General features: G+C 43.8%; 1 protein-coding gene across 6 annotated transcripts in view; it reads right to left on the bottom strand.

Annotated features, from left to right (window-relative positions):
- The window catches only part of MGAT5 (alpha-1,6-mannosylglycoprotein 6-beta-N-acetylglucosaminyltransferase), a 324,384-nt gene that overhangs the window by 194,978 nt on the left and 104,327 nt on the right, over positions 1–25,079 (bottom strand). For 5 of the 6 annotated variants that reach the window (XM_039874524.1, XM_039874520.1, XM_039874521.1 and 2 more), the window contains one exon: positions 9,083–9,453. In XM_039874524.1, coding sequence (XP_039730458.1) covers positions 9,083–9,323 — 241 coding nt within the window. In that variant the 5' untranslated portion in view covers positions 9,324–9,453. Of the gene's footprint in view, positions 1–9,082; positions 9,454–17,632; positions 17,872–25,079 lie in introns of those variants that run through there. The other variant, XM_039874523.1, reaches the window with a different exon arrangement.

Raw genomic sequence — 25,079 nt, 5'->3', positions numbered from 1 at the left:
GCTGCTTAAGTTATGAACTTTTCCCCTTTCACATTGGGAGAGAAAACATGCCTACCCAAGTGATGTGCCTAGAGAATCCAAGGCTTTTGATAGCCTTCTATTCCACGTGCTCTCAATTTTATGTAAGCATTCACATTACTCCCACAATCACAAAGGCATTCAATGCTATTTTAAAATGTATCTGGTACAGTAACTTCCACCCTCAGAACTCAAAGATACTAGTTACAAGTGCCCTAATGTCAAATAAGCAGATACCCCCAAGAAACGTCTCACTGACTCTCTCTGCCTCGTCTCATTTGAATTCTTAAAGTAAGTCGCTTGGGTCCTGCACCTAAACTCACTGCCGTCACCCTGCAGTTGTTGCAGACAGCCAAACCAGGGCACAAAAGGGCATTGAATAATCAATGCAAAGTGACAGAGGAGCTCAGATGCTCAGTATCACTGACTGATGTTCTCTCCTCGGATGGAAGTATGGATTTAAGCTTTGTACCTAACAGTGAATGTTGTTCCTGAGGGGCTGTAGGGGAGCTGTCACTACTATTTCAAGGAATTTTCTAGGCATCAGAATCTGAGAAAAGAGCATATCTAGGCCTGTTGATGATATCGAGTGCTTTATGCAATCTGTAAATATCCAAAATGGAGTTCTTGGGCCGTTCTCTCAATCTTCCTAACACTTAGCCAGCTGTGTGGAACAGGAGTCAAGTATTTTAGCCCTTTGTACGGAAAAAGACTCAGGCTCTGAGGGGTCAAGCCCATTGTCACCCAGGGTCTCCAGCCGGAATCCAGAGTATCTTCCCTGTCGGGAAATGGCAGCCATAACACACATGACGACGTCTAGCTCAACACCCTGTTATCAGAAAACGTCCCCCTAACGTGCCGCCTTCAGAGACCAAGTGGGTTCACAGCATATCTCACGGGCCACAGACGAAAGCCTTCTCTTCTGAACAGAACAATGACAATCACTGTTTCTAAAATGCCAAAGTCATTTTGTAGAACACACTTTTTAAAGGGACCCAGTGAGGAGCCCACCAGCATCTTCCTAGAGTCCAGAGCAGCAGTTCTCACAACTCTGGCCGGAGTGGGGCCAGGCATGGCTTTTCTCAAATCTGCCTCGGATGATTCCGGGACAAGCCTGGCCCGATCCTGTGCAGGAGCGGGTGGCAAGCCTGCCTTCCTCTGGAGCAGAACTTATTTCTTATGTCTGGTTGGACCTCATAGCCAGAAATGCTAAGAACAGCTACATAAGCAGGTTCCCAAAGCCCTACATTCAAATAAATAAACAATGTCAGGTTTACACAGGCAATTTCGATTGGGTGGTAACAGATGCAGATATATGCAGGCCAAAGTTAGTGATAATTCACATTAACAAATGTTCTTTACTAATCTAAAGTACTCTAACAATAGCTTGGTCACATGGAATCCTTATAACAACTTGGAGATTAACCATATTATAGCCTCTATTTCGGGGGTCCCCCAGCCCCCAGGCCACAAACTGGTACCGATCTGTGGCCTGTTAGGAACTGGACTGCACAGCAGGAGGTGAGTGGTGGGCCAGTGACAGAAGCTTCATCTGTTATTTGCAGCCATTCCCCAGAGTGGCTTGGGTCCTGCACCTAATCACCACCTCAGCTCCACTTCAGATCATCAGGCCTTAAATTCTCATAGGAGCACCGGTCCCTGGTGCCAAAAAGGTTGGGGACTGCTACTCTATTTTACCAAAGAGGAAGCAGGCCCTTAAAAGATCAGTGACTTGCCCAAGGTCACACATTTAGTAAGGAGCCCTTCCACAAGCAACATAAAACACGCTGTGACCGCTTTCCAGAATAAACAGTGGTTCCCATGTCAGGATCATGCATAACAGCTACTTGGAGCCTCCTGGACATGGACTCCGCAGGGAATGTCATCTCGTTTCCTGTCTCACTAAAAACATTACTCTTGTTTTCAAAGTAGCCCCCAGCTGTAACTATACCATACTGGGGAGAGGGGGGAAGGTTAGGAGTGGGGCGCAGTGCTGCTATTCACTCATAGTTCCTATGTGCCAGGCTTGTGCTAAGCCTTGGTGAACAAAATAGACAAAAATCCCTGCTCTTTGGGTGTTTACACTCTGAGGGAGAGAGATGATAAACAAATACAATAAATGCGATGACGGGTAGTTTAAATGCTGTGAAGAATGAGAATGTAGTGTAGGTGTTGGCCCTACTTCTAAAAGAGAGAACAGAAGGAGAGCAGGGAGCAAGCCATCTGGAGAGAAGGCACGTAGGTGGAGGAAAGAGCCAATCCAGAGACTTGGAGACAGGAAAATGCCTACCATCACCCTACAGCTGGTGTTAGAAGCCAGCTGTGGTGCCGAAGCAGACATGAGAAGGGTGAACAGCTCTGTAGGATGGCCACAGTGGCAAGAGGTCTGCCCAAGCAGTTCTGATGGAAGAAACATCAAGACAGAGCTGGGAAGAAGGACGAGCTAGGGCCACCAAGCCAGGTGAGGAACTGTCCTTCAGGGACCCCTCACACATGCATTTTTTTCCGAGTCAGCACTTGAAGCACACTTAAAGTGACGAGGCATAAAAGAAAAGGTCTGTTGACAAAGGGAGTAAAGAACGAGCCTCCAGCTTCTCCCAGACACCCATATTCTGACTGTAATCTCTAAATACTCCGAGGCCCTCCTCGACTGCAACTTCCGGACTCGACTGGGTGTGCTTGTGAAGTTGGCCTGGCTCAGAGGGGGATGTTGGGCGGGTTGGACCTCTACCACAGAATCACTGGAAAAGCTCCAAGCCCCAAAGAGGCCTGTTTTTAGGTTCCAAGCTTCTGAAAAGCAGAAAGTCTTTCCCTTAACCACAGCAGCCACGTCACCGTGGAGTAACCAAGGCCTCCTCAGACACACCAAACAGCCCGGCTCTTTTTTCCCTACCAGTTTCACTTCAGGAACAATGTATTTCCCTGAGGGAAGGGAATTTCTGCTTCTGTGATGGTGGTTTTCCACATCATCCCAGCCCTCCAAAAGAACAGTCCCTTGATCATATTTGTAGAAACAGAGGCGAAAAGAAGAGAGTAAAAAAAAAACCCTTTCCAGGTGTATAGGTCTAATGAAATCCAACTCAAGGTGGAATGAAACATGTAAAAGTCCTTGTCTGACTCTCGGAACTTTATCTAAGTCTTCAACTTGGGGCAGGGGCTACCTTTCCAGAGCAACCTCAGGCCGCCATGCTAGTACCACGGAGGGGACCTCCCACAGGCTTTCAAGCAGAATCAGAAATGGTGTTAAAGTCTTAGAAATGGGCGCCCTCCTCCCCAGGGCAACAAGGGCCACCTGAAGCCCAGAGTGACTACTGCTCCACTGCTCCTGGCCAGCAACCAAAAGCACTACCCTGGTTCTTCATCCCCACCTTAAGTTAACAGAAGAACTTCCTTCCTCTTTACCGGCCCTCCTCCCCACCCCGCACTGTGGAGGTGATGGTGGATAATAGGGCCAGGCCAGGCTCACTCACAAGAACACTCATCTCCCTTACCTCCGTCTCCCTCCCATCACACAGAGACCCACAGCCCACAGGGCCGCCCTACACACTGCCCTCTGCCTGCTTCTCAGACACCACCACCTTCCACAGGGTTCCTTGCTTACTCTGTTCCAGCTGCAGCAGCCTCTGTTCTGCACCCCCTGAAATGCACATGCAGCTCTTGGGGCCTGGCACACACCCGGCCTTCCTCCTGGCCTGCCTTGCTTCAAATTCTCTCTTCCCATCCCACCCAGCTGCTCCTGGGTGTCATTTGGGCTCAAAGACACCTCTTGGGAGAGGTCTTTTTTGACCTCCTCATCCAAAGTAGCTCCTTAGGTACTTTTTGAAAACTCACATCTCCCTGTGTCATTTTTCTTCTTGGAATTTATTACCATCTGACACTCTTTATTATTTCTCTCCTCCGAAGTGAACATAGTCTCCACAAGAGCAGGGAGCTTGTCCACCTTTTTCCAGCTGTATACATAAAGGCTAGACAGCAGTGACATATACCAGCCAATGACATAGACATTTCCCAAAGTGCTAGGCTTAAAGGATGAAAACCAATCGAGGGGATAGTCCAGGCCCAAGAAATTCAGGGAACCAAAAACAGGGCAGGACAGGCAGGAGGTGAGGTGAGGAAGAGCAGGCATAGAGACCTGGAAGTGAAGGAGAACCAGGCAGCAAGAGAAAGAGATGTTGGCGGGAAGGGGTTGGTAAAGAGAGGGCCCACATCTGCTTCTGCCTGAGCTAGTACCGGGCTAGAGCAGAGTGTCCTGGAGCCCGGAGAAGCAAGCAGCTGAGGAAGGTCAGGGTTAATCAAGTATGGGTGGACTAAAGAGGGGTCTCTCTCATCATCCCAGGTTTCCATTCCTCTAACTTAGAGAACACAAGTGTACCAGGCCTGTCCTGTTAGGTAACAGGTGATCACTGGGGCTCAGAATTTGGGTCAGGCCATCGGAGACAGAGATCAATTCACCTCAGAAACAAAAACGGCACTGACTGGAGCGAGTGACACCATTCATGACACAAATCCCGCAAAGTCACTGACAGGCATGGCCCTGACACGCCAGCCTAGAAGAGGTAGTTGGGGCTGAACTAGAGAGGGCTCTGGCTGTGTATGCCCCTCTCGGGAGTGACAGCAGCCCACAGAAATGCCTGCCACACCCCAAGAATGAATGCTCCAACTGTTCCACACAGGCTGTACGGGACATCTTCCAGGTAGTACTTCTGAATTACCAATCCCAAAAGAAGTTCAAAAGTCTCTTTTCAAATCACCAAAACAAGGATGGGGGAAGGGGAGAAACTGTTTGAAAGTTCTGTGGCTTGAGGACTAAATAACAACAGGCAGCAACCGTATTTGAGGTGCTTCACAATCACTGGCCAGACAAGGAATGACATCCCATTCTAAAAGTAGTTTGTGCCTCCAGGGCTCTGGCCACACGGCCAGGATGTGGCAAAGCCAAACCAGAGGGTTCCGAAGCCCGTGCTCCTAACCACTCAACTCTCAACCTGCCGCTGAGAAGAAGCATTTCCAAAGGACCAAGAAACGTCGTATTTGGGCGTCTGAGTGAATTCAAACGCAAAGATGAGAGTCTTGGGACACCAAAAAATATCCCATAGGTAGAAAGACTGACCCAGGGAATATCTAGATCAGGGACTGACATTTTTGGCAAAAGAGCAGACGGTAAACATTTTAGGCATTGCAGGCTCACGGGCAACTAGTCAGCTCTGCTGCTGTAGCAAAAAAAAGCAGCATGAAACAACAAACACATAAACAGAGGGGTGCGCTGGGTTCCAAGGCACTTCCCACACAAAAAAAGGGAGCCGTAGTTTGCTGACCATGCCTTAGACTATGGGAATCCTAGGAAATTGTCAAGTCAAGGAGGAACATGATTAGATGAGTGTTTTCGGAATGAACTATGGTCACTGTTGAAAGATGAAGTCAGCATGTTTTAGATCAGGAGTTCCCAACCCCCGGGCCTTGGCCTGTCAGGAACCGGGCTGCACGACTGGAGGTGAGTGGTAGGCGAGCAAGTGAAACTTCATCTGTATTTGCACTGCTCCTCAGCACCAGCATCATCGCCTCAGCTCCACTTCAGATCATCAGGCGCTAAATTCTCATAAGACCACCAGTTCGTGGTGCCACAAAGGTTGGGGGCCACTGTTTTAGATGTCATGTGAAATAAATACTGGTATTACCATGGATTTGTTATAAAATTGTTATAAACAGATGAGAGTAGCTGTGTTTCAAAAGAAACTTTTTTTTTTTTACAGAAACAGCCAGAAGTCTGAATTGGACATACAGGTCAAAGTGTGCTGACCCCTGCTGCTCTAGGATCTCAAGTCAGGGATACTAACAAATCAGTAATAATCTAAAATCAGCTATTATAGGTCTTCGAACACCTACCACAGCGTAAAAACCTATTTATAGCACACTGTGAGCCTCTGATAATACGAATATGGGGATAGGAAAAGGGAGGGATCCTTTTTTTTTTTTTTTTCTGTTAACTGAATTCATTCAAATCATACACAGATCTCAGCCATATAGGATCAGATCTTCACTCTTTCAGAGCTGACATGTAGGCAGTGCTCGTGCTCTATATATAGGCTGCGTTTGTGGCAGAAAAAGAGACTGTAAACCCATGACTCATAGATCCTCTTCTCCACCTCACCAACCCAGTTAAACCACCAAACCATCTTTCAGTCTCTGCATCTCCATCTGACATTAACTGCCAGACCCGCGTGCCTAATGATATGCCCATGACCACTACTGATGGATCGCAGGGAAGTAATGTTGTCAGAATGGCTCTCCAGCTTTCCAGCACTTGATGTGCACTATACCATCTTGTTCAGTCCATTGTGATGCCCAGAGCCAGGAACTAGGGAGAAAGATAGGCCATCACATTTTAAATAACAACAACAACAAAAAACCAGTTATCTGCTTGAGAACTTCAAGAAGTTGGCGTTGTTAAATAGTGTTTTCTGTTTGCACTGGTAATGCAGTGGTTCTCCAAGGTGGGGAGGAGAATAATTTGGCCCCCTATATCTGGAGACGTTTTTGATTCTTACAGCTAGGGAAGTGCTACTGGTATCCCATGGGTAGAGACACCAGAGATACTGTTAAACATCCTACGAGGCACAAACAGTGCCTCCATGCCCCCCACTCCCACCCCCGCCCAAGAGCAAAGAGTTAATGTGACCAAAAATGTCAATGATGCCGAAGTAAGAAACCTGTCTTAGCAGGATTTCACTACGGTGATGATCTCGATGCCTCAGGCACACATGCACGGTCCAATTAAATTCCAGAAACTCAGCTCCAAAGATCATTTTGACTGACATGTCGAGTTGATTAGATGAAAGGAAAATAGTGTGAGTTAGACTTGCTGAGGGTGCCTGTGTGGTTATTTCTTTGTTATTTTGAGAAAAAGAATTACTTTGCTAAGGGTCATCTGTAAAAGAGAAAGAGGAATAGTCTCTGCAGTTTCTTTGAGCTCCAAAGTCCTATGATAAGCATATGAGGTGGCTGAAATTCTAAAAGACTACTCTGGGGGTTGGTAACTTCCTAAAAACATAACATCTGTGAGGCTAAAGGGCTAAGAACAGATCACGGTCATTTAGAACATGGAAGAAACCGACCCTAGGACATGTTTAAGATGAAATAAAAAATCAAAACTAGAGAAACGGAAAGTCTATAAATTTACCATTCATGTGGCTTCTTCCTTCTCATGGAAAACATTTGATAGACTGAAGAAATTACTATTGGACTACTCTCCTTTCCCCCCACATGTGTAACATGGAACGCAGTGAACAAGAAACTTGAAAACGGCATCTGTTTTACTTGTTACTTTTACTTATTACAGATTTTTAATACCAATGGTGAGCAGTTGCTTTATTTTTTCTGATGGTTTACTTACAATATTCAGGCAAAATTAAAGAAGATAGAAGTTAACTTAAAAACGTACCCTCAAAAACAAAAACACACAAAAAACAACCTAGTTGTTTTTCAACATAGGCTTTCGAAATGACATCTCCTTTTACTAATCCACTAAATCAAAGGAGATGGCATTTTATTTGGACATTCAAGCCAATGCCTGTAGACACTGCCAAATCTTTAAGGAATAGAGTAAAAGCAGACAGCGTAATCATTCAAATAGTAGGCACTGAAAAAGAATTTCCATATGGTACATTAAAAGCAACCATTTTCTCCTTACACTCCCCCTCCCCCAATATATCTACATAAAATAACCAAGTTTCCTGGATCCTTTTAAAAAAGAAAAACATATATACGTAAAACTGAGTATGATTTCCTGTGTTTGAACTCATGCTTCAACCTGTTGCTGTGCATTTTCAGGAATCATCATTTGAACTCCACATATACTTCAGGGGACACTCTTTGATTGGGTCCCAAGAAGGAACACTATTTCTTCCTCATCAGATTCCATTCTTGTATCTCATTTAAATTATACCTCGGGGTCCTAAATCCTGAGGCCACTGAAGTCTCCATTCAATGACCAGACTTGTCACTAACAACAACAGGTCATCCCACAGATCAAGTCCTTTCCAATACTCAGTGACCACAGGAGAGATGGGAAGTGGATTCTCAAAAACACAGTATGATCCACACTTCATCTGCAATTTTTGTTTTGTATTTATGTACGTTTTTATAAGTACTTTGTGTCTTCTATACCTATATATACATTTGTGTGTGTGTGTGTGTGTGTGTGTGTGCGCGCGCGCGCATATATAGAGTATCGGAAAGATATACACTGAAATATTATTTGCGGTTATTTCCTATAGTAGATGTGATTTTAGTTCTTCTTCCTATCTTTTGCTTGTCAGCAGCATCTAACCTTTTCTATATTAAGCCATATAGCATCTAACCTTTTCTATATTAAGTGTAACAAATAACTATATTAAGTGTAATATTCCATATGTATATTTTTTTTTTTACATAATTTCATTTCAGAAAGGATTTAAGGCACCTGACAAAAAAAAAGCAACGAGTACAAAAAAATTTCTCTCAAAGCAACGCACTTACAGATAAGGGTAAGACACAAGAGCAAGAAGCTCTTAAGCCAAAGGTTAAAGCTCTTAGCCAGCACATCGCCTTAATGTCCTACATAGTGGCTGGAAGGAGGCACACATTTTGGCTCTGAGTTTCTTGGCATCCAGAGAACAGTCCTCCCCAGCCTCCTTACCTCAATCCACCAGTCCTAATTAAGTTTTGTTTAGGGAAAAATAATGAGAATATTTTCGTATATTTTCTGATCATACTCCCAGATGAGATCATGCAATCCAGAATGTGTTGAGGAAGAGAAGCTGGCTGCAAATACAAGCAAGAAAGTGCTAACCATTCTGCCCCATTGCTCCTGGGGCTAAATGTCAGTGTGTAAGAGCCTGAGACTCTCCCAGAGGGCATTGCTTTGCTTTTCTAAAAGTGTCCCTCTGTGTGCAATTCACTGCCACAAAGGCAGTGGCGAGGGACACACTCAATCTGTGACAAAACCAAGTCTGAGAGCCTCTGGGGTCCTTTCGAGGCACAGCCACAGGCACACTCGATCGAGAAGCCCCAGAAGCGCAGCACTTACCATAAGCTGTCATGACACCGGCGTATGGTCCATCCACCACATTCCTGTTTTCTTCTGCCAGCGCCTTGATGTACCTCTTGCTGAGGTCCAGGATCTGTTCACGCAGCATGGAGCTGCTCTCAGGCTGAGTTCGCTGCTGGATGGTAAAATGCAGGAGCATCATGCCCCAAATAAAGCCAAAAGTCACGAGGAAAAAGCCCAGCTTCTGAGAGGATAACTTCCACGGAGTAAAGAGAGCCATCGCTCTCCGGCAATTTCACCTGCCGTTGGCCTTTAAAGTGGAGAAGGGAGGAGACACAAGTTCATGGTGGGTTCATCGGTCTCACTCCGGTTCCTGTGTCAGCCAATTTCCTTTCCTCGCTTCCATTTTGCTGTGAAGGAGGAGGAAAGTTAGCAGTGGTCATAGCAAACCTCAGTAAAATAAACCAGAAGCCCTATTTTCACTCAAATGGTTCTAAAATGTGAACTTCCTTTTTTCTGAATTTGCTGGTTCCATATCTTCGGTTATGATTCAGATCTGTAAGCTAAGAGGGGAAATCTGGCTAGGCGACAAAAAGCTGTACAAATATGAAGGAGGAAATGTGTGTCTGAGTGTGTTAACAGGTGTAGCCGGGCTGTTCCAGTATGGACGAAGTTCAAAACAGGAAGTCTGTTTTGCAAGGTGGAGGAGATGGGAGGCTATTTCACTGAATGTCAGCAGAAACTCAAGTGGAGGGTGGAGCCATACCACCACCGGGCACTTTTGTGCATCTGTAATGTGAGCTTACAAAGTCATTATTATGTGGTCTGGCAAGGATTAGAGCCTGCAGCTGGAGAGGTGAGCAAGAAAGTGGATGCCCCCTCAGGGATAATCAGACAAGGAAAGGGGAGAGAGCCTCCATATTACTTAAGCATGGCCAGCTTTCATTAGCAGTGTCCAGAGACAAGCGGAGTCTCTCGGGGCACCAGCACAGACAGGCTACACAGAGACAGGGGTACCCACCAGTCTTTTCTAGCCACTGTGAGTGAAAGCTGAACCTCACTTCTCCCTTGTACGCTTCAGCAGAGGAAATGTGGCACACATGACAGCCTGTTCTTCTGTGGTTCCCTGTTTCGCTCACTTTTTAATAGGGTTAAAAGGCATAGTTTCCTCTACCTATCTCATCGTATAAGGTATACTAATGTTAAATCACTATGTTGTACACCTGAAACAAATATAATATTATATGTCAACTATAATTTTTTTAAAAGGTATAGTTTCAATACTAATGCTAAACAGATCTTATCTGGTATCAGCACAGACAGGGTTGAGATCCTAAATCGAGGCTTCCCAACAAACGGGGCTAAAGCATAGGTTGTAAAGGAGTTACAAGTAGGCTAAAATGCCCAGGCCTTTGGCCAGACTCCTGGGCCCAAGAACCAGACAGCTTACAAATGACACCATTTGTGCCAAAAGAAAGGCTGAGCAAGGATCTCCTACAGGGGATGTACTCAGAATCTGCATGTTTCAGTTCAGAGCATTCTTCTTCCTAAACAGGCTGAGAAGAAATGATAACAAGATCTTGTAACTATGAACTTCAGTGTCTGCAGTGCGGTAGGTGTGTGTGAGTCTTCTTCTCTCAGTCTTTCCCTGTCAACAATCATCAGTAGTCGGTAGTAGCACTATTAATAGTAAATGATAAATTCTAGATATGTCCCAGACACTGTCTTAGTTCAGTGAACTCATATTAAGAGTCCTATGTAGTAAGAATTATTAATATTATTCTGTTTGTTTTAGAGATAAAAAAAAAATAATGGCAACGGTCAGCTAGCTATATGGCAGAAGACAGGTAATCTAGGAACAGCCCAGGAGTCATTAAACCACACCTTACCTTCCCTATGCCATTCCTCTTTCCCCACCAGACTGTTTACCTACAGCCAAGAATGATTTGCATATGCAAAAAGGGTTGTGAAAAGCAACAAAGAATAATAATAATGTGACAGAAATCCCATGTAGCTCAAAAGCCTGAAACATTTACTATTGGTCCTTAACAGAAAATTCTAGGCCAGTGGTTCTCAAAGTGGGGTCCCTACCTCAGCAGCAGCAGGATCAAAAGCAAGAAACACAGATCTTCAGGCTCCACCCCAGACCTACTGAATCAGCAACTCCAGGGGCCAGGGGTGAAGGAGAGAGCAACCTGTGCTTCAACAAGCCTGGTAAGCAATTTTGATGTCTGGTCAAGTCAGAGTCTGACTCAGGCAAATGGATGCCATCACTATGCCATGCCACCACACTGCCAGCATAAGGTGGCTTGGGCTCCATCTCGTATTACTTTATCACCTAAGTTCCTCTGTGTCACCCACACGCTCCACACCTGCTGGCTGCTATCACCATAACCCTGCCAATCCTTCTTCAGGGTCTGTCTCCACTTGGGCTGCTCCCCATGCCTGGCTGGCTCTGTTTCTATACGGCTGACAATCCGAGCCCCAGCTCCGGTCCCACCTGTTTCTGACCACTTTCCCCACTGCTTCAGCCTATGATGCTCCTTCCTAGTCTGCGGTTTTAAAACACTGTCTGCCTATCTTGGATGTTCTACCGCTTTCTGTGTAGGATCCCAAGATATCCTCAGGGGTCCCCAACTCCCGGGCCGTGGACCAATACCGGTCCGTGGCCTGTTAGGAACCAGGCTGCACAGCAGGAAGTGACCGGTGGGCAAGCTAAGAAAGCTTCATCTGTATTTGCAGCTGCTCCCTAGCATTGGCATCACCGCCTCAGCTCCACCTCAGATCAGCAGGCATTAGATTCTCATAGGAGCACGGGTCCCTGGTCTAAAAGGAGGTTGGGGACCACTGCTCTACGGGACTCCCTTGCATGCCTTTCTCAGAGAAAGACACTGACTCCAGGGGCATAGTAATATACCTGTTGACTAAGGGAACTAGTCATCTGAGCACTGTGGCACTTCATTCAACCCCTCTCAATGTGACCAGCACCTGCCCTCTTTCCTTCCTCCATTTGCTCTATCCTGAGCACTGCTGCCATCCAGCTCTAGGACTGAACAATGAATACGGCCTCATTCAGAGCTCCCATGCTCACAGGGCTGAGGTCTAGAGGCCATTCCTCTAACTGGGTGCTGCCTCCAGTTCTTCAGGAAGTGGGTATGCTTTCTTTTTTGATAACCTATATTACTTAACCCAATTCTACCTCAGAGCTAAAGGGATTTTCCCAGAGCGAGATGCTATATCAAGAAAGATAGGCTTCTGGCAATTTTCTTTTACTATTTTAGGAGAGAACTCCAAATGCTGATAGGAATTACCTGTCAACATTCAGAAGGAAAGCCACACTCTCGCTTCCTCAATTAATCCCCTGAAGAAACTGCTCAAGGTTGCAGTTTAAGCAAAAGACAGGCCAAGGACAAGGACTGGACGAGGGCTTCAGTAGAAGGATGCATGCTCCTCTGCCTTGGACTTGGAGAGAGTCCGAACCACCCACGTAGCGCATTCGAGGGACTAAAAGATGGTCAAGAGAAACCTGGCCAAGGTTAAATAATTCCAGCTCAGAGTCATACAAATTTCGAGTGACGGTCCCTAACTCTAAGAAGTTCAGAGCACAGTTCTGATTATTAAGGGCCCAGATTTTAAGTGACTATAGGACTGTCAGGAATATTCTTTTCTCCAGTGGAATCCACAGTTTGAAATAACAGCAACTATATCAGCACACAAACAGCATACAGAGAAAATTAAATTAGAATGAATCTCAACAATTCCTTTTAAGGAGAAAAAAATTTTAAAAGACTTTTTAAAATTATTATTCAAGAGACACTCCTATGTTTCACAATCATAGGAGGACAAGAGGATAGCAATCCTTACAAGGGGGTCTTAGTGCCTTAAAAAGGCCTAATGATGATCATTAGTAATGGTCACACAATTAATGAAGAAGCCACAGAACAACAGTGATCAAAAAGTTTTTGGTCAGGCCAAGAACTTGCCTGCCTCCAGACCGCCTTAACAGCAGAATTCTCTAGCAAAGTTGGCCTGATAGGCACAAAGGACAGTATATCTCAGAAGGCCTTGTTGCCAACGAGAGTGATGACAGCCCAGGGCCACGACTTCATCTGTCCTCCTCCAGAAAGAAGTTTGCACCAAGTCTGTTTGCAATGAGTTAAGCTTCTAGGCCAATCACTGCCACTCATCACCGTAATATGCATTTCATCTATTCCTGTACTTCCTAAAAGAGCAGCATTCACTTCCTTTTTTCTCATTCACTCCTCAACATAACAAAAGCTGGCTTCCACCTTTCCAAATGTGGTCAGAGATCTCTGGCAAGGAAATGTGTCAGTTCTTTTAACACACACACACGCGCGTGCGTGAAAAGATGCTCAATATCAACAGCTATTAGGGAAACACAAATCAAAACCACAATATGCCAATTCACTCATTAGCACGGCTATCATCAAGAAAGACATATAAGAACAAGTGTTGGTGAGGATGTAGAGAAACTGGAACCCTTATATATTGTGGGTGGGAATGTACAATGGTGCGGCTGGTGTGGAAAGAGTCTGGCAGTTCCTCAAACAGTTAAGCACAGAGTTACCAAAGGACCCAGCCAACCCTGCTTAAGAATTCTCCCAAGAGAAATGAAAACATATGTCCAAAGAAAAAAAAACATACAGAAATGTTCATAGCAGCATTATTCATTATAGACGCACACACACACAAAAGAACCAAATGTCCATTGACTGACAAATGGATGATTCCTGAAAACATTATGAAGTGAAAAAAGGCAGTTATAAAAGACCACAATGACTCCATTTATATAAAACGTCTAGAATAAGCAAACCTATAGAGGCACCAAGTACAATAGTAGTTGCTTAGGGTTCAAGGAGAATGGGGTGTTGGGAGATGACAACTAAGGCACGAAGGGTTAATTTGAGGGGATAAAGAAAATGTTCTAAAATTTGCGGTGATGGTTGCACAATTCTATGGATATTTTAAAAGCCATCGAATTACACACTTTGAATGGGAGAACTGTATGATCGGTGACTCATCTCTCAATAAAACGGTTACCAAAAAGAGAGAGAAAGCCCACCTCCAAAGTTGGGGGTAGAGAAGGACCTCTATTTGCAGACGAGCAGAGAAGCCTCCCGGACCCACTGCAGGTTCAGAGAGTACCCAACCCTTCCCTCACTCCCCACAGCACAGTCAGAACCAGGCTGTACCATTACGAAGGGCTGACCACAGGCCTAGCAACAGAAGGAAACTACGCAGAAATCTGCCACCAGCTCAACAGATATGGCCACTCTTACAAGCTCCGGAACAACCTAACAGGCTGCCCAGCAGATGGCTCTTGGCCTGGCTTACTGAGCAGATGCCAATTTTTCAAACAGCCTGACAATACCCTGAAAAACAGCCCAGATCCAACGGAGTGAAAACCAGACTGATGAAGCAGTTCCTTCAGGTGCTCATCCAATGCCCCATTTCTTACGTCAGGACCTGTCTCTTCAGAGGATAAATGAAATGAGACGTGCCAGTCCTTTCATGAGTGATGCCAGCCCTGACTACGTTGATGTGATCTTTTCCAATGGCTCCACAGGACAATCCCATCACAGCTTGCTGGTCCAACTTTCCCATGAGACAGCGCTGCTCTAACTTACCATACCTCTTCTATCCTAACCAGGGCACCATCTGAAATACTATGTATCTATCTTCTAACAGTGGCTATTAGTGCCTACTTTTAGCCTCATCCTGTGCACTAACATTCAAGAAATCCTAAATCGGCTGTGCTCATCCATGTTACCTTGGGAAACCCCACCCTTACCTCACAACTGGACCCCACCTCCTGCATCAAGCCTCCCCTGGCTCTCTAGATAGAGGAGCACTCATCCTCCTTGGGAACTCACAGCAGTTTATGCTCCTTTCGAATAGCTTCTTACCTACTGCTCTGTAGGACAATCCTTCCTTTTGTCTCTTCGGTGGGATCTGTAAGCTCCCCCAAAGACAGGAAATGCCAAGAATGGCCTTGCCCTGCACACAGTGCATAGTCGTTAGGTGTTTGCTGGATGAAAGGACAGGGCGGTGGAAATGAGATGAAGATCACAAACGAGCAATGACCTCCCAAGACCTCCTTCTGGTGCGAATCACGATGAACCCAGCACTTCGAGACTATTTGTACCTTGTTAGGAGTGTTTACGCTAAGATCTTGCCACAGAGCAGTGAAAAATCATCGTGCCCCTGAATAGACTGGACATAACTGTAAGTGGTTACAGTGGTAGATAGGTATTAAAAGGGAAACAGGAAAAAAAAAAATTCTACAAGGAGCAGGGATTAAGGGAACAAAAATGTCCAAGACCGAGGACGGGAGGGGAAACAAGTAGGGGGGACCTTCAATGGAGGCTGCCTGTTTTACCACTGATTATTTAAGATGATCAGAGAAGGCACTGGAAGGGATGGTGAGGAGGAGTGGGAAGAACCCCTGCACCCAAGGCCTGGAAACCTTTGATCTACAGCTATTGTACCCACTGGCACTGTGATCACAGACAAGTCTAAGTTTCTACACGTCTAAAATGGGGAAAGTTGCAGAACCACAGAACCCTGATAGAGCTGGGTGAGCAGGGGGTGAATGATCCTAGTCACTGGTTTTCAAACTGTGTTCCAAAGGACTTCAGGCTTCCCAGAATTGCTTCAGAGGTTCCGCAAATGTTTTAATTTGATTTTTGGTTTTGTTTAAATTTTGTTCTTTCTAAAAAACTTTGTTAGAAAAACTTTTGAATACCAAATTTTAAGATACCAGGGACAATCAATATATGCATCAATTTACACTCTAGAGATTCAGAACAAAATTTCCCTAGCTACCCCTGTATATGCAAGTTGAACTCTGAATTTCTATGTTATTTGGTCAGGAAATTAATGCTCAGCAGTGGTCTCGTTTGTTGTTTTATTAAACTCAGGTCCATATATCTACTCATGTAAAACTGTATGACAGAGAACACTGTAAGTATTTAACTGTTAGATGAGAGTCAGTCATAAATTATAAGTTTCAGAGGCTTCTTGTTTGACTTCCTACAACAGTTTTAGATAATGTTAACGATTCTGAAGAAGGATCTGATACATGGACCTCCATATTATGGGCCTCATGGTATTCCCTGCTTCACCTTTTCTTACCCTATAGCTTGTAACCACAAATTTCATTGCTTTAAGTATTTTTTCTCTCTGATTCGAATTGGTTTTGCCTAGATAATGGCACTGTGACTCACTTGCCTTTTCCCCCTACCCTTATCTTCTGTATGTCTGTTCCTTTAATTATTAACCCTTAGGACAATTGTCTCCAACTTTTTTGGCACCAGGGACCAGTGCTCCTATGAGAATCCAATGCCTGATGATCTGAGGTGGAGCTGACGTGGTGATGCTAGTGCTGGGGAGCGGCTGCAAATACAGATGAAACTTCACTCTCTCACCCGCCACTCACCTCCTGCTGTGCAGCCTGGTTCCTAACAGGTCATGGACTTAACAGGTCCTAATAGGTACTGATCTGCAGCTGGGGTTGAGGACCCATGCCTGTGGACATAAGATTAACTGAGCCTCAAGTCTATAGTCATGAGGATAATAGGTTTCCATTGAACGTTAGACGAAGGATAACATCTTAACTTTAGATGTTTCAGCCCCAGCCCCATTGAGACAGGTCACGGGATCAGACAGGAAGGCGCCATGGCTGATTCCAGAACCGGACACGATGATCAACTACCTCGACTCCCTTTGTTGTTCAATCAGTAGCACCCATGACACCAACTGCCTTAGTTTCCATGACAACTGATTTTTCCCTATGTAGTCTGTGCTTCCAAGATACTCGGGGAGCCAGGCCTTTGAGCAATAGCTTGCCTGTGTCTCCGAGACTTGCAACTCTCTAATAAATGCTTGTTCTAAATAGCGCAACTCCTGTGTCAGTCTTTTGGCTGAGCAGCACAGACAGCACAAGCCCAGGACTCGGTTGCTCTCGGTTTCAATGTAACTCTGAAACAATTTCCGACTACTTCTCTTTCCAGCCTCTGTATCAATTTACATCAAGAGCAACTTAGAGTGCTTGAAAATTGTTTTAAAAAAGAGTAGTCATTATCATTTGCAATCAGGGTGAATCTGAACTTCTACTGGACGCTAACCTTGAAATGACTGCACACCATCTGACCGAACTCCATATTCTGTACTCATCAGAGCAGCTTACGTGCCTAATGAATGGCTTTGAAAGGAAATATGATGGATTAAAACATCTCATTTTTTAAATACAGACTTAGACAGACTTGAAGACTACATTAGATCTTACTTAGAAAAATAAGCCAGTACAAACCATCAATTTACCGAGGACACCAAGGCCCAGAAAATGTTTGGTTTTCCAGTTATTAGAGTCAGAATTGAACCAGTACGCAAGTCTGCTCAAGCCCCAGTCTTGCTTCCTAATATGATATGATCTCCACCAAACCAACCTTCATCTACTAGCCATCTGCAGAAACTCAAAATGGAAGAGACTTATTAATACAAAACTCAAGCCAGAAACCAGTCTGGTGACTTTAAGGAGCTATGCATCTAATTCAACGTCCCACTTACCTCAAGGGGTTGAGAGAATCAACAAAGAAAAATACGCATGGACAGAATTATTGGTATGAGAAAGACAGATGGTCTGGGGGGAGATTCTTGCTCGAAATACGGTTGTCTTCTGTTGTTAAAAGGGAAAGCCGAGGAGAAGGGAAGGACAAGCAAAGCAGCTTTTTCTCCAAAATAAGTCCAAATTCCTGGGAAGGCCCTGAGTTTGGTTGTTCACACCTCTGGCTGCCTGGACGCACAGGCCTGGTGCCACCAACTTGAAACCAATCACAGGGCCCACCTGGCAGAAGCCCCAAATCTGAAGTATGAATCCTTGACAGCTGCGATAACCAATGAGCGAACCCTCCTCCTATCCTAGGGAGCGGAGGAGCTCAGGAGTCAAGCGGTGCCCAGGAACGGATATGAACTGGGGCCCTTCTTCTCCCCTTTCGTGACGAATTCTAGCACTTTTCTTTGTAAACAGGAAAAGCACATCCTAAGTGAAAAAAGCCTGTTTCTCAATAACTAGCTAAATAAGTTTTATTTTGAGTCATTATCTGAAAGACACCCGCTAAAACAACACCCCTTCGATATACCTGGGGAGGCCTTTTTAAAAGAATGTCTGGAGTTTTAAAAGGACTGGTTCCTTTTATTTCTGAAGTATTCAAACCAAGACTGTCCTGTGCTCAGAATGTTCACTTATTATGCTACACTTGCATGTGTCTTTGTACATGCATGTTTTTGTAAAAAAAAAAAAATTTAACCTGGTGGTCTTTATCACCTGCAGGCAACCTCCAACCCTAGCTCCCTGAAGTGGGTATTTGCCTCACGGTTACATCGTCCACTGAGAGTAATTTAGGGCTCCATATCGCATGTCAACAGCAAAATAAAGTTTCAAACACTGTAAAAAGGCTAATAACTCCGTATCCAGAAAAGGCCCTCCTTACTGCCCTCTCTCCACTCCCACTCATCTCCTGGTGACTTCACATATGGCCATCTCCACTAGAGGGCGCAGAGGGGAAGGGAAAACAGCTGGAAAGGAACCTTTGATGATTTTATTGACTTTGCCTCTTGGGTGTGCACATTACTGGCAGGTGTACAAAGCAGAGCGAGGACAAAGGAGTGAGAAGGAAGCTGTCACTGCTGGATCAGATAAGATTTTCATGTGTTCTGTGAGTTTCACTCACTAGGCCCATAGGTTATTCACAGTTGACAGAATTTCCCATCAACAAAAAATGAAACCACAGCAATTCTACGAATTTTGAAAATATGTACTCAAACAAAAAGCACGGGTCTCTGAAAAATGAAACAAACTGTTAATCCAGCATTTCTCAGTCCTTGGCACAAATGACATCTGAAGCCAGATAACTCTTTGTGACAGGCCTGTCCTGCAGGGTGTTCAGCAGCATTCCTGTCCTCTAGTCACTAGATGCCCTAAGAACGCACCATTCCCCGCTGTGATGATCAAAAGACTGACATTGCCAAATGTTCCCTAAGGGATAAAAGCACCCCACTTAAGAACCGTTGCCTTTACCAATCTGCAGAACCTAACCCAACCTACAGAAAGAGGTTCAGAGGTTCAGAGGTCAGCCCATAGAACCAGACTGCAGAGCAAGGAAGGGAACTCAAGTCAATCAAAACCCCGAAGATGAGCAGGGACAGAGCCCCGTGCTGAGACTGGAGGCCACAGAGAGATGAGAGGAAGGTCCATTCCCGATACTGCCCCAAGCTGACTGAGATGAGTCTCAATTTCTACCATATCCTTCAGTGACAACACTATTTTAGCACCAGACGAGGAACTTATTCTTAGGCTGGCTGTGCCCCCGTTTATTAATTAGTATACAGCGCTGAGGCTCTACTCAAAGATCCTAGTCTATAAATCAACAGGCACAGGGAAGAAGGCTTGAGAAGACAAAATCTGGATGATGCTACATCAGGCAGTCTTAAAAAGAAAAGGATTGTCATTTGGCTTCCAGCCCAGGAAACCATGAACATGCATTATGACAGGTCGATAATGACTCTCTAAGAAGAAGAGGAATAGTCTGTGAAAAGATCACATAGTGTGTAAATTTGTTAGGTAGATCTCCTCAATGTCGAATGGAAATGCTCAGAAGATTTGCTTTCACTCAGAGCCAAAAGACTGTAAAGCCACAAAGGAATTTTATGGTAAGCAGAAAATGTACTTTTTTCTCTGAGGATCAGACTTCTGGCACTTCCATCTCGAAAACACTCACGGAATGATAACAGGCCCAAAATGGCCTCAGTGATAATAATTTAAAAAAATTTAAAAAGTCAGAAAAATCATCAAAGTTACTCCCAAAAAGTGAGGCAATGCCCATTAGTCAACGAGTATTCTCTGAACCTTACAAGCCAATCGCCCCACCCTTAGGACCCCTCTCTTCCACCTAGAGAGAGACACAGGCTGGATGCTGGTCTACTCCATAAGTGCTCTGGCTGCACTTTCTGCAGAAATGAGACAGCCCTCCAAGCACTTGATTTGATGAAGACCACCAGGTTAAAATAAAAATAAAAAAAATTAAAAAAAATGCATGTATAGACACGCAATCCGAGATATCCACTCAGAGGCTTATGAAATTTAAACCTTCTAATGAATTTCCCATTGCTTCTAAAATGGAGTTATAGTAAATCCAGATGGAGCACAAGGCTCCAAGCTTCGACAGATCTTGGGTCATAAAAGCCTCAGGTCTGAATTTTCTTAGGGAAGACCACCACCATCATCGCATGCTGGTTGATAAGTTTACTTGTCCCCCAATTTATAAACCAAAGTCAACTATGCCAAATACTGCAAATATTTTGGGTCAACTTGACTAGGATCTAGTTGCAAGCCCTTGGATTACATGAATAATGAATTAACTCAAGATAACATGGAACATCTCAGGAGAGTTTCCTGCCCTCCGAGTTAAGGAGTGCCAAACCAGAGCCTCTCAACCCTGATGCACTTTGGAATCACCTGGATTCCTTTTTTAAAAAATACAGATGCCCAGGTCTCATAAGCCTAAAGATTCTGATTCACTTTGTCTGAGGTATGGCTCAGGCAGGTGCCTTATTATTTTTAAGCTACCTAGGTGATTTAAATACACAGACAGACATGAGAACAATTAAATCCTTAGAAAAATGTTCCTTTTATCAACTCTATGGATCCTATCTAGTGGCACCTAAAATCTATTCCAATATTTTACAAGATAAACTTTCTGTTCTCCACAAATGTAGATCCACTGGCTCACTAGGCAATCTATCTGCAAGGTATACTGTTGGTTTTTGTTTGTTTGTTTGTTTCCTTAAAGAATCACAAGCTGGTCTTCTCAGCCCAATGGCCAGGCACCCTAGCCCAAGGAGGCAGCTTTTCAGGAAGAGCTCATCTACTATGAAGCCCTGATAGATCACCGCCATGCCGTGAGCATCCATTGCCATACTTGCTGAGTATCGTGCTGGACTGTTCAAGCTTTTATTAACCTCTCCTTGATATTTGGCTCCAAAAAATGAGAAATTATTTGAGGCTAACCAAATGGCCTCAATGTCTATCAATCCTTCTAGTAACCAGCACCTATTCGACCTTGGTACTCCAAGTCTGATCTGTGAACCTGAAGCACTGAGCTGATCTGGTGAATTGTTAGAAATGCAGAATCTCAGGCCCACTCCCAGACCAAATGAATCAGAACTGGTGTTTATAACAGGATCCCCAGGTATCTGTTGCACATTAAAGTTTGAGACACATTGCTTTTTATCTCACCCAGGATAGTAATGAGGGGAAATCGGATACTAATTTCCAATGACAGATGACAGAGAATATGGCACAATCCCTCTTCTTTTCATAATGTGTACAGAACTTAATGATTTGGTATTTCTTTAGTATAAGCTAGATTCATGTCAGTAAGACCAGTTGTCTTATAGACACTCCTAGTTACTGTAAGACACATCCAGCTGAGGTGAGAATTAGATAAGCAGATGGTGTGGTTTTATCATTGTGAACTAGGAGTGTGTCTAAGACAACTCGTCATGCTTTCTAGTTGCAGGGTTTTGATCCACTGTGCTAAAATCAAAGACGCAGTTTGGATATGTCTTCCAACTTTTAACTGTAATATAGCAAATAACTCTAAACAGCAAATTACCATATGCAGCTTCCCAACATATACCTTGCACTGCTCAAAGTAAGACCTCATGGGGGAGTTTACTGAGTTTTTGTTGTTTTATAATTGCTGAAATGCTCACTTTAGAACACCTGCTTACCAATCACCAGTACTTTTTCAGTTGACTTTAAAGTGAAACAGCCTTCAACTGATGAGGTTAAGCATCCTCCTTAGGTGGCTTAATTTTGTATGAGATGATGTCAACCAATATTTAAAGTTTCTGGAAATATTTCTCATTCTGATATTTTCCAGAACACATAACTGACTTTAAGGCCATTGAAAGCTTTTCAAAGCTTTGCTGAAAGAAACTATATTTGAAAGATGACTTAAGGGATACACAATCCACCCACTGTTTACATTGACCTTGTCCAGCCTTTTGTGACAAATGAGCTCCTTTAACTGCCTCCCTCTCTCTCTATCTCAATCTCTCTCTCTCTCTCTCATGCACGCACACACACACACAGACATACACACCGTTAGGAACTTTTCAATCATTTAATTTTTGCATATATATGATAAAGATGGATTATTAAGGTAAAATTATATTTCTTTTTTGAAACAAGATAGTAAAGTTTATGAAGTTCATTCATTTTAATACCATCTTTGATAAATGTTCAAATTAATGAAAAATTACCTTTTGCCCATTTAGCCTGTAACACAGCATTTAACTGAATTCTGTAACAAATAAATATAATTTGTCAACAAAATCAATTCCACAATTACATCTTATTAGTATAAAATTGGTGTGGGGACCAAACGCATTTTCAAAACCAGATAGCAACGTAATCATTGGCCCTGGCATCAAAGCTAGACAAGAAACTGCCTGATGTTTAGATCTCTTGCATCTTAATTTAAAAATGAACCAAAAGATTTATAAAGGGTCTACTCCTTACTTCCCCACTGGACACGTTTTCACGCAGAACGTCACAGAAAGAAATCGCAGAGGGGACTTTTCCTGCTCCTGCATGAGAGCACGTGCAGGTCTTCTCCTCTAAGCTTGTGGGGTGGGCCGGTAGGTTTCCTGCTCTTGGGGTTGTCTTCTCTCTCCCCACAGGTTAATGGGACAGGGCTTCCCTGCCCAACAGAGGGCACCCACACCATCTGGCTGCCCCGTGGACAGATGTAGGAATTCCACCTGGGGGGATCAAAAAGCCCTGCATAGAACACATCTTCCAACGCAGCTTTGATAAAGCTGGTACTGTACTTTAATCTTCATCTGGCTTCTTCTATTTCCTCTAGTTCAGAACCCAGAAGGGAGGAAGGGTGTGATTAATTGGCATCTCCAAACCCCAAAAGTTTATTTTATATTTTTTTTCTGTTTTGTTTCTAAATATCAGGATAAGACAGGTGGTTTCTGGCAGCTATTTGAAAGCATTTCTCCACAAATAACACATTGCAGGTGCACGAATCTTTAATCCTAATAAACTAAAAGACAAGATGACTATAACAATCATAATATTTTCTTTCTAAATATTGATTTTTTAAAAAATATTGTAAGATATGCCAAAAGAATTCTGATCAGATGAATGCAACTGTGGCTAGAAGGAAGATAATCTGGAGGGAAATGGCAGAATTATCAGCATAATGCTCAATAATTATACTTTGACCTGAGTGTTCCTAATGCATCCTGCCTTTAACCAACAGTCCATTAAGGATATAAATAAATATTTTTTATTATAACATCACTTTCAAAAACCTCATGGGCTGCTAGTGCAGCGCGCTCTTCTGAATGTCACTAACCACAATCTAAAGCAAGCTCTTGATGACTGCTGGTAGGCTTTCAAACTCTCCCATCTCAAAGGGGGATCAGAGATTGTATATGTAAATACATCTCCTATTTAATGACCCTAGAGATAGAAATGGTAGAACAGACAACGCTGCCTTTCAGAATAAAAGCTCAGGGCACCCTCAATCCCCAGAGCTTGAGAACAAACAGATGGGAACCTCTGCTCTAGATATTTCAAATCCCTGGATCTGGGCTGGCCCTGGGCCACATGTCTTGGAAGAAATCTTAAAAGTAATGTATGTGTGACCTAATATAGAAAGCAGTTTAAAAAAAAAAAAAAATGAAAATGGCAAGGTGAACCAAATCGCTGGATTTACCATAAACCAGGCAAAGGTTTTGCTCATTAAACTTAATGTATCTAGGAAGACCTAGAGAAGAAAGTCCTCTTTCGTCTTACAGTATCAAGAACATTCATCTGGGCATCTGACCATCTGGCCGGATTTTACTCAATGGCACGGTACAATGTAACTGACACTGCTTCCTTCTTCAAGAGAGCTGCTAGGAAAAGCACCACAATCATGGTTCGCTTCCAGGAAGTAAATGGATATCTATTTAGAGTTTAAACCTCATTCCTGACCCTTATTTTCCTATTCTTATTATCTCCTTGCCTCATTTTTACCCCTTAATCTTAAATGTACTTCTTTATCTACCTGTATTATATGTTTTAAGCTTTTTTGGAACATATCATGATAAGTAAACAAAAAGGCACAAGACAGCTGTGGCAGGCAGGTAGTGGCCCTCCAAATAAGTCCCAGTTCTCATTCCAGAACCTGTCACATTATATGGCAAAGGGAAACTAAGGTATCGAATGGAATTGAGATTGCTAAACAGCTGACCTTGAAATAGGGAGGTGATCCTGGATTATCCTGGCAGGCTCTAAGTAATCACAGGGTCCTTAAACGTAGCAAGGAGAAACAGAGGGTAGGTCAGAAGGACACAACAGTCTCTCCTCAAGAACTCTCAAACTATTTACTGAGTCGTTTCCATAAAACTAAGGCCAATGATTTAAGAAGTCCAGATAACCTTTGGGTCTTTCTACTCTAGTAGTAACAGATTAGAAATTTTAGAAGTGAGGTAGCTCCCTAATAAAGGTAACAGCACGCACACACACACAGTGCATAAAAGGACAATAGTTTCAGGCCATTTTAGCATAAGGGCAAAGCAGCCTCAGGTATCTCGGGAGTGCCTGACAGCATCTCTCCAGGGTTCCAACCGAAACCAATTTTCACAATAACGGCATCATTCGTTGACAGGATGCAATACAGACTTCCGAGATGTTCCTAGAGCTGAACTCCTAAATAACAATGATAAATGTGGGAGGCGGGTGCAGGAGGATGGAAGATTGTATGGTAAGATACATATATGTCGTATATGCTGACCATGGTACTTCTTTGCCTCTGGACCCCAGAAACCACCAAACTCTCTGTTCTCTAATGGTAGAAGTGTCCTAATCATCACTGAAGTAAGAACTGGCAGTGATCACCTTAACACAATTCCTCTCAGCCTATGAGGTAGGTGCTATGATTGTCCCCATTTG

The sequence above is a fragment of the Pteropus medius genome, unplaced genomic scaffold (genome assembly GCF_902729225.1).
Source record: "Pteropus medius unplaced genomic scaffold, Ma_sr-lr_union100, whole genome shotgun sequence".
Classification (NCBI taxonomy): Eukaryota; Metazoa; Chordata; class Mammalia; order Chiroptera; family Pteropodidae; genus Pteropus; species Pteropus medius.
The sequence above is the reverse complement of the archived record's forward strand: the minus strand, read 5'-3'. Positions and strand labels throughout refer to the sequence as shown.